This window comes from Aethalodelphis obliquidens, unplaced genomic scaffold (assembly GCF_003676395.1).
Source record: "Aethalodelphis obliquidens isolate GAN/ISIS:26980383/991018 unplaced genomic scaffold, ASM367639v1 scaffold35, whole genome shotgun sequence".
NCBI classification, from domain to species: Eukaryota; Metazoa; Chordata; class Mammalia; order Artiodactyla; family Delphinidae; genus Aethalodelphis; species Aethalodelphis obliquidens.
The window spans coordinates 8,715,898-8,729,788 of NW_020837979.1; the positions used below are offsets into that span (position 1 = coordinate 8,715,898).

Genomic DNA, 13,891 nt, shown 5'->3' on the forward strand with positions numbered 1-13,891 from the left:
ATCTCCTAACATACATAGACTTTCATAAGGCTGTTCATGTACATGTCATTTAAAATGGTCTTTACAAGGATTCTATAGAAATTCATGTGCTGTGTCATGAAAACACTTTAAACAACAGTTTAGGCACTGTGACTGCAATTAAGTAAAATACGTTTGTGTGGAAGGTAATGTGCAAGAATGAATAAGCCCGTGGCGAGTGACCGGCAGAAATATTGTGTGAAAAGTTCCAGAATAAGCCGCCAGCAGAAGCAATAATGACTACTGAGCCTTTCCACTGGGCTGGCATGCCTCTTTTGAAAAAAAAATAATAATAGTAGACTCAACCCCTTTGGTTCACACTTCTGTCTCCAAGTCCAGATAAAATGCTGACACTGAGATAGAATGCACAACAGGCTTGAAATGAGTCATGTGCCTGAAAAGTTAACTAGCAAAGACCAGTTCCAGAGGTAAGATGGGGAGAACACTCGGTCGGTATATCTAGACAGAGCTCTGACCTTTGACAAGTTACTTTTCCCCTGGTCTCGAGCTCCCTTGGAAAACAACCTGTAACTTATTTGGGAGGGGGGAAACCTTTGAGTAGAAAAACAGTTGGATCACGCTTGGAAAACACAAATAGTGAGTTAAACTGTGAGACCCAAAGACAAAGGACCCGGTACAGAGCAAACAAAGCTGCTCACAAGTGACTTTCTGTGAACAATAGAGGCCCCAACACTACTTTGCCAGCTTCTTTCTTCCTTGGCTCTGAGTCAGTCTTTGGCCCATCATCACAGCATCAGTGGAGACACTTGTCACCGGGCATTCAGTTCCCCCACGGGCGATTTTTCCTTTCTGATCATTTGGTTCAAGACATTTCCATGTTTTATCTAGTATTCTTGAGTTTCAAACCCGTAACTATTGTGTGTGACCCCTGGCTAATTCCTTCTTCTCTCTCAAGTCTGCAAACGTCACTTCCTCCAGCTGGTTTTCCTCAACCATCTTGACTAGATTGGGTCAAGGTTATGGGAGCATTGTGCTCCCCCCACAATAGCATCCAGTACTCACCTTCTTGTAAGACCCATTCATTCATTCAACAAGTATTTCCTGCATCCAGTGCCTGCAATGTACCAGGTACTGTCCTAGTGCTGGGACTGCAGTGGAAATAAGAAAGACCTTGACCTGCTGGAGGTTAAGTTCCAGTGTGAGGACAACAGAAAATATACAAATCCGTATTTTAATATCTGACAATATGTGCTATGGAGAAAAACATGGCAATACAAGGAGACGGACAGAGGGACTGGGGCCAAGCTCTTTTGGCTGGGGTGATGGGGGAAGGCTTCTTCAAGGAAGTAGCATTTGAACAGAGGCTTAGATGAAGCAAGGGGGTGAGCCCCACCAAGACCTGGGAGGAAGTTCCAGGCGGAGAAGACAGCCTGAGGGGTTGGTGGCACCTGGCATGTAGCAAGGGCTTAAACGTGTGGAACAGATGGATGAATGAAATTTATTGTTGCCCACCTATGCACAAGACTTTGTATTTGTTACTCCTTTTATCTGAAATGTCCTCCTTCCTTTCTGCCTACCCAGTGCCTCCCTTTCTTTAAACATTCCCCGCCCCGAGTTGGCCCTGTCAAGCCAGGCTTACGTGAGCCCCTGGCCTGGGTGCACTTGACTGCACACACAGGCCGAGGCACCTGCGGGCAGGAGTCCGCCTGGCTGAAGCCTCGGGGGCGGATACAGTGAGGTCCCTCTCAGGCGGGCTCTCCAGCGGTGAGCGCTCCAACTGTGAAACCACAACCAGCCCCTGAGTATGGACTGAGAGGCACCTGCTGCTGTAAGACCACATGATCATACTTTTGGATCAAGCTCCTTTCTCCTTCAGCCCCCGGGGGAGAGAGGAGGGGCAATCTGCCCATCCCAGCTGCCCCCACGCCTCTGGTGTCCATTGTACTGGATCCCTAATGGTGGCAGTTGAGCACACTTGCCCTGTCTGTCCAGCAGCAGCTGGCACTCTCTAGCTCCTGTGACAACAGCCTTGATTATATATATTTTTGTAAGTTACATTTCTGCTTCCTTTTTACTGCTACACAGTCCCAGAATGCTGGCCCCTTGCCCTGTCATAGGTGAGAGCCAGGCACGGCCACTTCTAGCTCTATGACCGGCACCGAGTATCGACAGGACTCAAACAGGCCAACTGTAAACTCACCAAGATTTATACATATTTCTTTTTTTATTACCAATCAAAAATAAATTCCATATATCGTTTAGCAAATATTATCATTGTTTTGTGACAAAAGACACAAGAGTCATAACAACAAAACTCCCCGAGAGTCAAACTCATAACAATGCCAAAATAAATCACAAAAATATACAAATTAAAATCTTATGCAAAATAAATATGAGTTATTTGCTACGGTGGCTGTAACTCGCCTACCCATCCAGGGGCCGTTTGCGAAGGTCTCCCTTCCACGGGAAGACACGCAGGGCTGGGCCAGGTCAGGGTACTGCTCAGCCCAGGAACGAGAGATTGGAATAGGAGGTGAAAAATTGCACTGGGAGGAGGAAGTCATCGGACCAGTAATATGTGGAAATAATCATGACCCTCTGCACAAAGTGATTATAAATGGGGACGGGAAGAGGAGGGGAGGCGGGACCATCTCTTGAAAGTAACTGTGCGTGCAAAGAGGTAGCCATGGAAGTGTGTGCACCTGCTCCTTTGGCTTCACACACACTCGGTTCAGGCCGTGAGTCTGCTCCACCTGGCACTCAGGTCCCAGGAACACAGCTCTGCGAGCCCCTGTGTGGACTCGGAAAGCAAGCTGCTTCTGGAGAAAACTGAGGGGTTTTCAGGCCCCAACGGGGGCCACAGGTCTGGTGTCTTTTTTCCTTATGGCTTGAGAACCCATGGCTGTCACCACCTTCTCTGCAGACTTGTAGGAATCAATTCTGTGTCTGGAAGAACTTTAAAGTGACCAGGGGCCAGTATACTTGGTGCAAGACATTTCCTGGTCCCCAACAGAGCACTTGGGGTAACAGGACTCACAGGCTGAGGAAAGGAGTGAATAAATAACACTCAGGAAGGCCTGTGGAGTCTCCCTCGCCTGATCTTGGGCCCCCCCCGCCCCCCCAGCAACTGTTCCACCCAACCAAAGGGCCACCTTAGACCTTGGTCCTACAGCCTCCCCGATGGCGGGAAGCCTGCAGCACAGGGAAAAGGTGCTGGGGCAGGACTGCGCGTGGGGCTGGGGCTCTGAGCGCCCAGGACCATGAGCTTCAGCAAAGGCCAGGACGACATCTCACACTAGGATAACACACACGTGGGGAAGACGGGGCTGCCAGCTGTGTGCCTTTTAGTTAGATCTGTAAGTGCGTGAACAAAGCCAGGTGAGCCTCAGCCACAGAGGAAAGGGCATGAAGGACCTGCTTAGGTTGGCTTCCTACAACGTCCTCTTGTCCTCAGTCTCTAAGAGGCACTGGGGTTTTGGATTAGAAACCGGGAGTCCGGAAAGAAGGGCTTGGTGGGTCAGTGACTGAGACCTGACTTTCGCTGTGGGGTGGGAAGGGGGATGGAACGAATTGCTAACGACGTAGATGCCCATGACCAGGTTGCCTCCTGGCCCCGAAAGGAGCATCGCAGACAAGTCCCCTCTAACGCAGTCGCTCCCCCAGCCTGGGGAAAACCTTTGGTGAAAGTGAGGTCAGGGCCTGGGGAGCAGGGGTTAGCAATCTTAAAGGTGTGAGACCCTGCCTAACACTTGAACTCAGCCCCATTACAAGGGGAGAGTTGTCCAGAGGGGCAGATATGAGGGACGGGGCGAGAGTCCTCAACAGAGCCCAACTCACCAGGAGAGCCCATCAGCAGAGTTCTAGGAGATTCCTGGGTCCAGCGATTACCAGGAGGAGGAGTGCTCCTCTCCGCAGTTGCGAGTGTCACGTCCCTGATCACGGTTCCCAGAATCCCTCGGCCTCGGTGACACCAGGCGAGCCTCAGCGCGTGTCCGGGCAATTGTTCTCAGCACTATTTGGTTCTTTGCTTCCTGGGAAGAACTTTCTTCCCTCCCAAGGGAAAACCTTCCTCCAGCAGGCCCGTGGGATGCCATCTCTGGAGGAGGCGGAGGAGAAGCAGAAAGAGGAGGCTTCCTGAGTCAGGGACATAGCCAAAAAGTCCCGGCTGCGAGCAGATTATGGCTATCGCTTCCCGGGGTGAGAAACCCTACCCCTTTTAAAGTTTTTGTGGAAAAAAAAAAATTGTTTTTAAATAAAGTTCCTTAACCCTGTCTTCCCTTCCCCATATGGTATTAAAAAGAGGTGAGATGAGCCTAGTTTAGAAGCGCTCCTGGTCGCCGGCCCATTGCCCCACAGTCCAGGGTGGGCAGCCGCCAGCTCGGAGCTGTTCAGAGGTCCCTGTCGGAGGCCAGATCCCCCTCGGGTCGGGGGCCATCTGGCTGCTCAGTCAGACAGGCTATCTGTACCCCTTCCGGCCTAACAGGCTCCCTGTCTTCGTGTGGGCCCACTGGGGAGGCCCCCGCGGGGCTGGCGGGGGACCCCGGGCCCTCCCGTCAGATGGCACCCTCGAGGGAGGCTCTGTGCAGCAAGGAGTTGCGCTCGTTCAGGAGAGTCGTGGTCTCGTCCACCAGGGGCAGCTCGGACTTGTCGGTCAAGTTCTCGGTACAGATGGTGCACCCATCCGGGGGGAACTGGGGGCAGTTCTCCATGCGTGAGGCCAGCAGCCCATTCTGGTACTGTTGCCGGGTGATCTGCAGGGGGAAGCGGGACGGCCTGGTTCACCGACAGCAGGGCCGGGGGGGCCAACCCTACAGGAGACCCGGAGAAACGGGCAGCCAGGAGGGAGGCTGCGAGTCCAGGAGAGAGGGCGTGACCCAGGGGGCGGAGCGGGGTGGGGGTGGGGGAGTGACCAAAGAGGGAGGAGCTAGAGCAGGAGGGACACACATCCCGGGCCCTCCGTGCTGGGTGTGGTGGATCAAAGAAAGAAGCTGCCGGTGAGACGCAGAGTGATCCAGACGCCCAGGATGAGGAGGATGGTTCTGCCTGGGAAGAGGGCCATGGGGAGCGCTCACCTTAATGTACTGGAGGTCCATGAGCGCCCGGACGCTGAAGTCGGAGGTGTACTGGCCCAGGATGGAGCTGCCGAACTGGCTGCTGCCTGCCAAGGGGGCCGTGCTCGACGCCGTTTCTGAGCGGTCCGGGTAGCTCAGGGAGGCCGAGCGGCTGAGGGGTGCGGGGTGGGATGGGGAGCGGTCTGTGGAGGGAGAGAGGCTGTCAGGCCGGGGGCCAGCCTGGTGCCCCTCACAGCCTCCCGTCCAACCTTGTCCACGGACACCCGGGCAGTAGTGCCCCCACCGGCAGTGGGAAGTGGCTCTCGGGCACAAACGAACGGAAGCTCTGCCTGCAGAAGGTCTGACCTCATCAATGCCAATGAGCTAGTTTGTTTAGGACTGTGGTGCAGTAAGAATTAAAAGTCTACCCAAACAGATGAACAAAACAGAAAACAAAAACCAGAGACACAGAAAGTTTATGGCTACAAAACCCCTCATTTCCCCAACAGCTGATCAGGCAAGGGTGACACAATGATGACCCCAGCATGGCAGAGGAGCCACTGTCCCTGTCTCGATGACAGCTTCTGTCAAGGGACATAAACTGCATACTTTTTTTTTTTTTTTTTGCGGTACGCGGGCCTCTCACTGTTGTGGCCTCTCCCGTTGCGGAGCACAGCCTCCGAACACGCAGGCCCAACGGCCATGGCTCACGGGCCCAGCCGCTCCACGGCATGTGGGATCTTCCCAGACTGGGCACAAACCCGTGTCCCCTGCGTCAGCAGGCGGACTCTCAACCACTGCGCCACCAGGGAAGCCCAAACTGCATACTTTTAAATTATATGCAAAGGAAGAACCTACAGTTTGCACTCTCTCACCACACGTCATACACCCCCCAACATGACACCCTGCTCACATCTCAAAATGCTCGTAAGAGCTCAAAAGTGTGCTCTGCACATAACCTGTTGTGTGTGGAACAGTCCTGCCCTGTGTCTGCTGAGCCCAGCCAGTCTGGCAGGGGGGTGGGGTGCAGCAGGTTCCTCTCAGAGGAAGCTAGAGGCCCCAGAGCTCCAGGCTTCCCACTCTGGGGTGTCTGGGGGCTGGGTCTCAGTCCCCCTCCCATGAGGCAGAGCCTGGGGTAGCGGTGGCAGTGCCTCTTCCCGCCACTAGGGGAAGCACAGGCCTCCATTCGGTCGACTGAAACCAGGCAAGGGGAATGGCTCAACCTCCAACGAGGAAGGAACCAGCTCCTTATTTTGGAAAAGGAAGGGCACACACATTATTGTACATCATTAGCTCGTATTTTGGGGAACACTCAGAAAACAATGAAATGCACCAAGAAGTTAACTGTGGAGGCGTACTGGCTTGTTTTAAATGAACAGGACATGGACTAAGCTGATTTGCTTAGTTAACTAGTAAGTTACTAACTACTGAGTCAGCTATTCTAACAAACAGACCAGTGAAAAGAGCAACCATTGAATCTGGGTGGCTGAACCAAGTGCGACTGAATTGAGTAATACTCTACGTTTGAGTTTCATTCATAAAACCAGGAAAATACAGTCTGGATAGTCTATGATTAGGTGGTATACAACCACTAGAGGACCATGTGCATGTATCACTCATTCTAACTTAAGCAACACCTCTGATTAAGTTCTAGCAAAGACCAGAAACACTAGGGATATTGCTTAATATTTGACATTAATTATTTGGATGATAGAATGCTTTTAATTAATGCTTATTACCACTCCAGGAACAGGAACTGAATTTAAACCAACATAAATTAGTCACATGGCCTATTAAAAACAGAGGTCTAGAAATCTAACAAAATATGAAGTGTTTGTTTCTGAATAATGAAATAATGATGCTTCTTAATTTTCTTAAGATTTTTTTCCACCTTCCCAATTTTCTAAATAAGCTGTGTTACTTTTATGATTAAAACAAAACAAAACAAAAAAACAGGGGGGTTGACTTGGTAAGTCCATTTCTGGAAGAATATTCTAAGGACATAATCTTAAATACAGAAGAAATTTTTCCGTAAAGAGGTTTACATCATGCTGTTATACTTAGAATATAGACCCCCATGAATATGCATAAGGGGGAAAAAAAACAAATGAAGGCACACCTGCTTGGTGAAACTCTGTGTAGCTCTAACTAGAAAGCTTATGGAAAAGTGTCTCGGTTCCCATATTAGGTAAAGACATCAGGATTCAAACCATGTGTGCATCAACTCCCGGCCATCTATGAGACAGAAGCAGGAGCAGAAGAGGAGAGTGAGGCTGAGGGGTTGGCCAGTGAGGGCTGACATGGCCCATTCTGTTCTCATCAGACAGCCCCCTGCTCAAAGACCATTAATTGCTTTGTACTTCCCATCACTGCCAAAAGTTGGCTGTGTTTGCACGGGACAAGTGACTTCTAAATCACCTTTTTACTGTTTTTTTTTTAAAAGAGGATCAATTTTAAAAAGTGTGTTTTTGTACATTTAAGATGGAAAAAACCCCAGCTGTACAAACATAATAGGGGAAACAGTTGACTGAAGTGATAGGTTTTTAGCACTGCTGGGACCCAGGGACCTTCTCTAAGTTATGCACTGAGACCAGAGCTCAAAGACACTCGTAATGCTCTTCTCCTCCGGGCTCAGCAGCCCAGGCCAGAATCCTGACATCAGGACCTCTGCCGCCGCAGTATACATGGGATAGGAATCCCTCGAACTGAGTGATTCTGGGGCCAACACAGTTCCCACCGACCCTGGGACAAGGCTCGGGAGTGTGACATATCAAAGGCCAGAAACAGCATGTTTCTGTGGCTTTTGGAATTTTCCTAAACACTTTCTGATTGGAATGTCACATTTTGGTTGTAACAGAGAAAAAACTAACAGTAACTGAGCTCTAACTAAACATTTTATATCAATTCTCTCACTGCTGCCAACAATTCTAAGAAGTGGGCACATGTCTTGCTCCCATTTCACAGGAGGAAACCAAGACGTAGAAAAGGTAAGTCAGCTCCCGGAATCATTTAGCTGGTGTCTACGGAGACCCCATTCAACCAGGGCAGTATGACTGCGGCCACACTTCTAAGCACCCAGCTGCTGCCTCCCCCTGGCAGGTGGAACCAGCAGCCAAAGAATGAAAACCAAAGCCTGTGAGGAAAGCTGGAAAGTTTTTTAGAGAAAGCTGATGGGGTGACAAGTCATCCTGCTGAGGCCTATGAGTGGCCCCGAGCAGCTAGGCTCACTTGGCCTGGCCGGGAGCCACCCTCCACTCCCAACCTGTCACCTGCAGGCGTTTGTGTCTCTTCTCAAAGACTGAAGGACCTCTGGGGAAACCCTTCCAGGACCTGGGCAAAGGCACATAGTAATTGGGCCCCAGGCCAAGCACAGCTAGCACTGGTCAGGCTGGCCCACAAGTGTGAACAGGTGGGATGGCACAGGTGCTGGGCGGGGGGCGGGGCCCCCAGTGCCTGCTGGGAGCGGTTAATGCAGCTGCAGTGTGAGGGCTCAGGCGGCAGGTGGCAGTGCAAATTCTCCAGCCATGCCATGTTACCTGAGAGCCGGGAGAGCAGGGAGTTCCGCTTGCCAGGCGGACACCTGACCAGGGTGGAAGGCACTGGAGCAAAAGAGGAAAAGGTCAGTGATGGGTGGGGTGGGCGTGGAGCCACAGGAACAGGATGGAGAAGCAGACTTGCTGGGGGCCAGGTTCCCTCGAGCAGAGAGGGGGCACAACAGTAAAGGGGAGCCGGCCCTGACGGGGAGGGTGCTCAGAGCTGACCAGAGCCCTGATCAGAGAAGGGCAGAAGCTGGTGGAGTGTGCCCAGAGCCCCCGGAAGTTATCTCCCCTCCCTCCAGCCACTGCAAGTGGGAACCTGGGGCCTCCACATCAAAAGACAGAGCCCAGGACCCTAACCAGGCTCTGAGGCATGGCTGCAGAGAAAGGGTGCCTGGAGGGACGTCCCGTGACTGTGTGCCCTGCTGCACAAGATTTCCCCAAGCTGGACTGCAAGAGGTGCTCTCAGGAGGGGCAGAGAAGTCCTCCCCAGGCCTGAGGCACCTGGGCAGGGGCCACCTGTTCCAAAACCCAGCTCTGCAGCCTTGTTTCCCACTCCCCTCCCCCAGGAGCCTGTTCACGCTGGTGGAGGAGCTGAGCTGTGTCAGTATGCACGGGTGCCCAGCCCCCCACATGGAGGTCCTCTTTGTCAAAGGACAGTAACAGGCACAGCATCGAGGCTCCCCAGGAGCTGCAGCAGCCCCCTCACCATGTGCCTGTCCCCAGCACCAAAGCGGACTTTCACTGTCCAGCCCGCAGCAACCTGGGGCCGGAGGGGTCACACAACTGGCGAGGAGCTGAGCCGGGCGAGACTCGGGCCTTGTCTGCAGGGCACCCCCTCCAGCAAGGGGAGCCTGAGCCACCCAGGACTGGAGAAGCAGAGGGCGCCGGGGTGGCCAGTGGCCCTTCTCAGAGGCTGTCCAGTCCTTTCTTTGCCCCCAGGTCCCTTTATTCCATCAGAACGGCCCCTTAACCGAAAGGCAGTGGCTCAGCCCCCTGAAAAGCCAAAGCCATCTGCAAACTGCGCGGCCGAAAAACAGGCCCTGGCCTGGCCTCCAAACACGGGAGCCATGGGCCCCCTTCCCCCACCCTGACTCCCCTGGCCCAGTCTTCCCAAGTGAGGCCCTGCGGCCTCCCTCCACCTGCCTCCCTCTCAACTGGCCTCCCGCCGTCACGGCTAAGGAGGGCCACTGTGGCCCGCTTGCCCAGTCGGCCCACTCTGCTGTCACAGGACCGCCTGCTCAAGGGCCGCTAACGGCCTCCTGCTTCGTATGGCAAGCAAATGCCATCAACTTCCTGCGGCTCCCTGACTCATATCCACCCTCTTCCTCACCTCCTGGTGGGCTGGTCTCACCACCTCAGAACACGCTCTCAGCTCCCTCCGGGCTTTTGTCAGAATCCCCTCATCTCGTCCCTCCACTCTCTGAACCCGGTCCCAAGGGGCGAGTCACTGCTCTTCCAGGCCACTTCCTCGAGGCCCTGGCAGCTCTGGCCCTCGCTGGCCTCCTCTCCCCCGAGCCACCTGGGTTATGACCCTTCTAGGAGGCCCTAGGTTCTGGGGGGCCAGTCCGAGTCTCTCCCCCTCCAGGAGTGCTGGAGGGCGGCCCAGACATGGCCCAGAGACTCACCAGAGGGGGACGAGGACAGGGCCATGGTCCCGTAGTAGGAGAAGGCGCCCGTCTCAAACTTCATGTTCTCCTTCCCGGCCTCCACCTCCACCTTCCCCTGAAAGAACACGGGTCAGGGTTACAAACAGAGTTGAGAAGGAAAAAACACCTGGGACGAAAAAGCCTGAGGCACGAGGGAGACGCGAGGAGTGAACAGGGCTGTGGGCCCCGTGGAGGAGCTAGTTCCAGAGCCCTGGAGACCCAGGGGCTCAACGGTGGCCTTGCAGGCGGAGGACCGGCAATGGGGAGCAGAGGCTCAAGGGCAGGAAAGCAGGTGAGAGGGCGGCTCGGGCACGGAGGGCAGGGCGGGGCAGGCGCACCTGCAGGACGAGGATAAAGTAGTCAGCCGGCTTGTTGCGGGTGTACAGGTAATGGCGGACGTAGTACTTGTTGTGCTCATCGAACTTGAGCTCCTGAATGACGTCCGGGTACTTGAGCAGCCGCAGCAGGATCTTCTCCGATATCAGAGAGGGGCTGAACTGGGGAACCTCTGGAGGAGGAGAGAGGAGGATTTCACGTGAGGCCAGGCTGGGCGGGGCAGTGCCTGGAACACGGTCACTGCTGTGCTGGACGGCTCCTCACTGCCTGGCCCTGCCTCCCCGGAGGGCATGACCTTGGCTCCGGCCTCAGTACATGCAGGTCTGTCACTGGTTGGGCCTGGACAGTGGCTCCTGCACTAATAAAACATGACCTCAGGCAAACTCCTTCACCCGTGCCTCAGTTTCCTCATCTGTAAAATAGGGATTTAAAACTTCATGGGGTTGCTGTTTGGTGAAATGGGATAACAGACGTAGGACACTTAGACACACGCTTGCCACATGCGAAGTGCCTAATAAACGTGACTATCACTACTGTCAGTATCCATGTCATCAATAGCCCGGCAGGAAAAGCACAGGAGAGGGAAGGATCACAGCTTTAGCAAGTGAGGGCTGGGAAGGAAGTCAGACTGAGGGGAGAGGACAGAGCAGGCGGGCGTTTTCCTAATCAATCACCCGGGTCTCCAAGGGAGCTTTGAGTCAGGGGTGAGAAGAGAGAAAAGTCATTGACCTAGAAGTCAGGTCCCGAGGGGCCCAGCAGATGCAGGCGGAGGGGAGGCAGAGAGATGAGAAGGGAGCTGGATCCAGACGCTCAGAGAGGATGAGCATGCAGGGCTGTGGGCTGTACCCAGGGGGAGGGGGCATATGGAAGGGCCTCCTTCTCCCTCCTCAGCGGGGAGCCCGGTGCACACCTCAGGTCCTCCCAGCACAAAACAGCCAAAACAAAGCCGGATGGTTCCTGGAAGTTTGTAGCAGCAGCCCATTAACGGGGAAAACAAACCGCAGGGATCTTCAGTGGGGATGGAAGGAAAACACCTCGCCCCCTTCCAGAGGCAGGCGCATGTGCCCCAGGCCCTTCATCTGCTGTAGCCCTTGTCCCCTGGGGAGGAGTAACCAGAGGCCCAGTACGTCTCCCTCCGGGGCTGTATCCCACCGACACCCGAAGGCCCCCCTCATGCTCTTACCCGTGGACAGGAAGCGATGAGCAGCCAGAAGTAGCTGAGGAGAAATTTTCACCTTGAGTTCATTGTCAGCATCCTTGAAGGCTGAGAAGTCACGCTTGTTCTTCTCAGACACCCGTTTCCGGCTTCGGTTGTCAGCTGCAAGAGAAGGAATCTGGAACTGAGAACAGCATCCCCCAAGGACCGGGGAACAGACTGGTACCCACCCGCCGACTCCCAGCTCCACGGGCCCTTCTTCCACCAGAAGCAGAAGCAGCAGTGTCTGCGCTGAGACACAAATGCTGGGAGGAAGAAAGGCGGCTCCTGCGGACGCTCCGAGCAGCCCTGGTTGGCGCCCAGCCTCCCGTCCCCACGGCGGCCTTCCCACCTGGGGACAGCAGGTGCCAGTCTGAGCAGAGCAGAGCAGGGCAGGGTGGGAAGGGGACTCACTGTACATATCAGACTCGTCCAGGATCTCGGACTTGATGATCTCCTCGATGACGTCCTCCAGGGTGACCAGGCCCAGCACCTCGTAGAAGGGGTCACCTTCGCCCTCGTTGTTCACCTTCTGCACGATGGCCAGGTGGGACTTCCCTGCGGGGACAATATAATGAGTCAAACAAGAGCAGAGGGACCAGTCATGAGACTCCTCGACCAAAAGTTAACACATTTGGGGTCATAAGTCACTGGGGTGGGGTCATGAACGGCCTTTTTTCCCTTTTGTGCATTTCCTGAAGCTTCTATTGCAAACAGACATTGCTTTCATGGAGAGGAAAACCAAAAGTATTTTTCAATTTAAAGGCATTTAATTAAGGACCATTTGTTTAAATAGAATGAAAATGGCAAGGCCCTGCCTGGTGCCACGCACCAGGGGCTCCTGGGACTCCTGGGAAGGGGAGAGACCCACCCTGACAACTCGTGGACAGAGGCAGCATTGGTCAGAGCCCTGCGTGCACCAGCTGGACATGGGGCTCCTCAGGGGGCCCACGCCACCCCCCCATGGGCCTCAAAGGCCACTCACGTCCCTTCATCCAGTGCTCCCTGGCAAAACTTCCCTGCGTGTACCCAGGGGCCGTGATCCTGCCCAAGGCAAGGGCTCTCGGTACCCAAAGCCATTAACAAATTAGCCCAGGCTATAATTAGGCCAGGCAGGTACTATAATTAGAGGAGGGCCACCCTTGGAGGCAAGAAAGAAAGTTAGGAGGCAGAGGATGGGGAGGAAGGACCCTCCACAGAAGCTCTGTGGGGCGGCAGGGCTTCCCAGGCCCTCCTTTGGGGTCCCACACTGCTCTCGTGCCCCTCGCCCCAGCGCGTGACAGTGACAGGGTGACAGCCAAAAAGGGCCCGGCCCCCACTCTGGGTTGAACGGGACTGTGTGACCCACACACGGGGACACGGGTCTAGAGCAGCCTAAGGGGAGAAGGCCCGGAGAGCTGTGAAGGTCCAGTCAGCTTCCCCTGCATGCCCCAGTCTCAGCACTGACTCTAGCGCACGGTGCGCAGAGGATGTTCTCCAGGTCTCTAAGGCCTCAGGGAATCCCAGCCCCAGGATGCATCTCCGTAACTCCTAGGGGCCTCTGAGGGAGAACAGAGACATGCCAGTTCTGGGACCAGCATTCTTAAAAATAAAGTGAAAAATCGCAGAGTACACCACATGGGGGGAAGTACTTTTTTTGTTTGTGTGGTTGGTTTTTTTTGTTTTGTTTTGTTTTAATTTATTTATTTATTTTTTATTTATTTTGGTTGCGTTGGGTCTTTGTTGCTGTGCGTGGGCTTTCTCTAGTTGTGGTGAGTGGGGGCTACTCTTCGTTGCAGTGCGTGGGCTTCGCATTGCGGTGGCTTCTCTTGTTGTGGAGCACGGGCTCTAGGTGCGCAGGCTTCAGTAGTTGTGGCACGCAGGCTCAGTAGTTGTGGCGCACGGGCTTAGTTGCTCCACGGCATGTGGGATCTTCCTGGACAAGGGCTCGAACCCGTGTCCCCTGCATTGGCAGGCGGGTTCTTAACCACTGCGCCACTAGGGAAGCCCTGTGTGGTTGGTTTTTTTGTGTGTGAAACTTTTGCACAAGGTGCCGGTCACTGTGGTATCCTTATTTCCAGTCGTGGTCAAAAACCTTTCAGCGCTTTGCCAGGAAGAACCATGGGCTCGATTAAAACTTTCCAGTGTCTTCAGAGCTGAGCCGGC

The 13,891-nt window shown here is 54.1% G+C and overlaps 1 protein-coding gene across 4 annotated transcripts in view; it reads right to left on the reverse strand.

The window, feature by feature from the left end:
* Positions 1-2,198: 2,198 nt before the first annotated feature.
* CNNM4 (cyclin and CBS domain divalent metal cation transport mediator 4) overlaps positions 2,199-13,891 on the reverse strand; it is a 36,712-nt gene continuing 25,019 nt past the window's right edge. The window contains exons 2-8 of one of the 4 annotated variants that reach the window (XM_027128931.1): positions 12,161-12,304; positions 11,735-11,869; positions 10,554-10,723; positions 10,195-10,291; positions 5,052-5,233; positions 3,817-4,075; positions 2,199-3,019 (exon numbers count right to left, since the gene is read on the reverse strand). In XM_027128931.1, coding sequence (XP_026984732.1) covers positions 3,992-4,075; positions 5,052-5,233; positions 10,195-10,291; positions 10,554-10,723; positions 11,735-11,869; positions 12,161-12,304 — 812 coding nt within the window. In that variant the 3' untranslated portion in view covers positions 2,199-3,019; positions 3,817-3,991. Of the gene's footprint in view, positions 3,020-3,816; positions 4,731-5,051; positions 5,234-10,194; positions 10,292-10,553; positions 10,724-11,734; positions 11,870-12,160; positions 12,305-13,891 lie in introns of all 4 variants that reach the window. The other 3 variants (XM_027128930.1, XM_027128929.1, XM_027128928.1) reach the window with 3 other exon arrangements.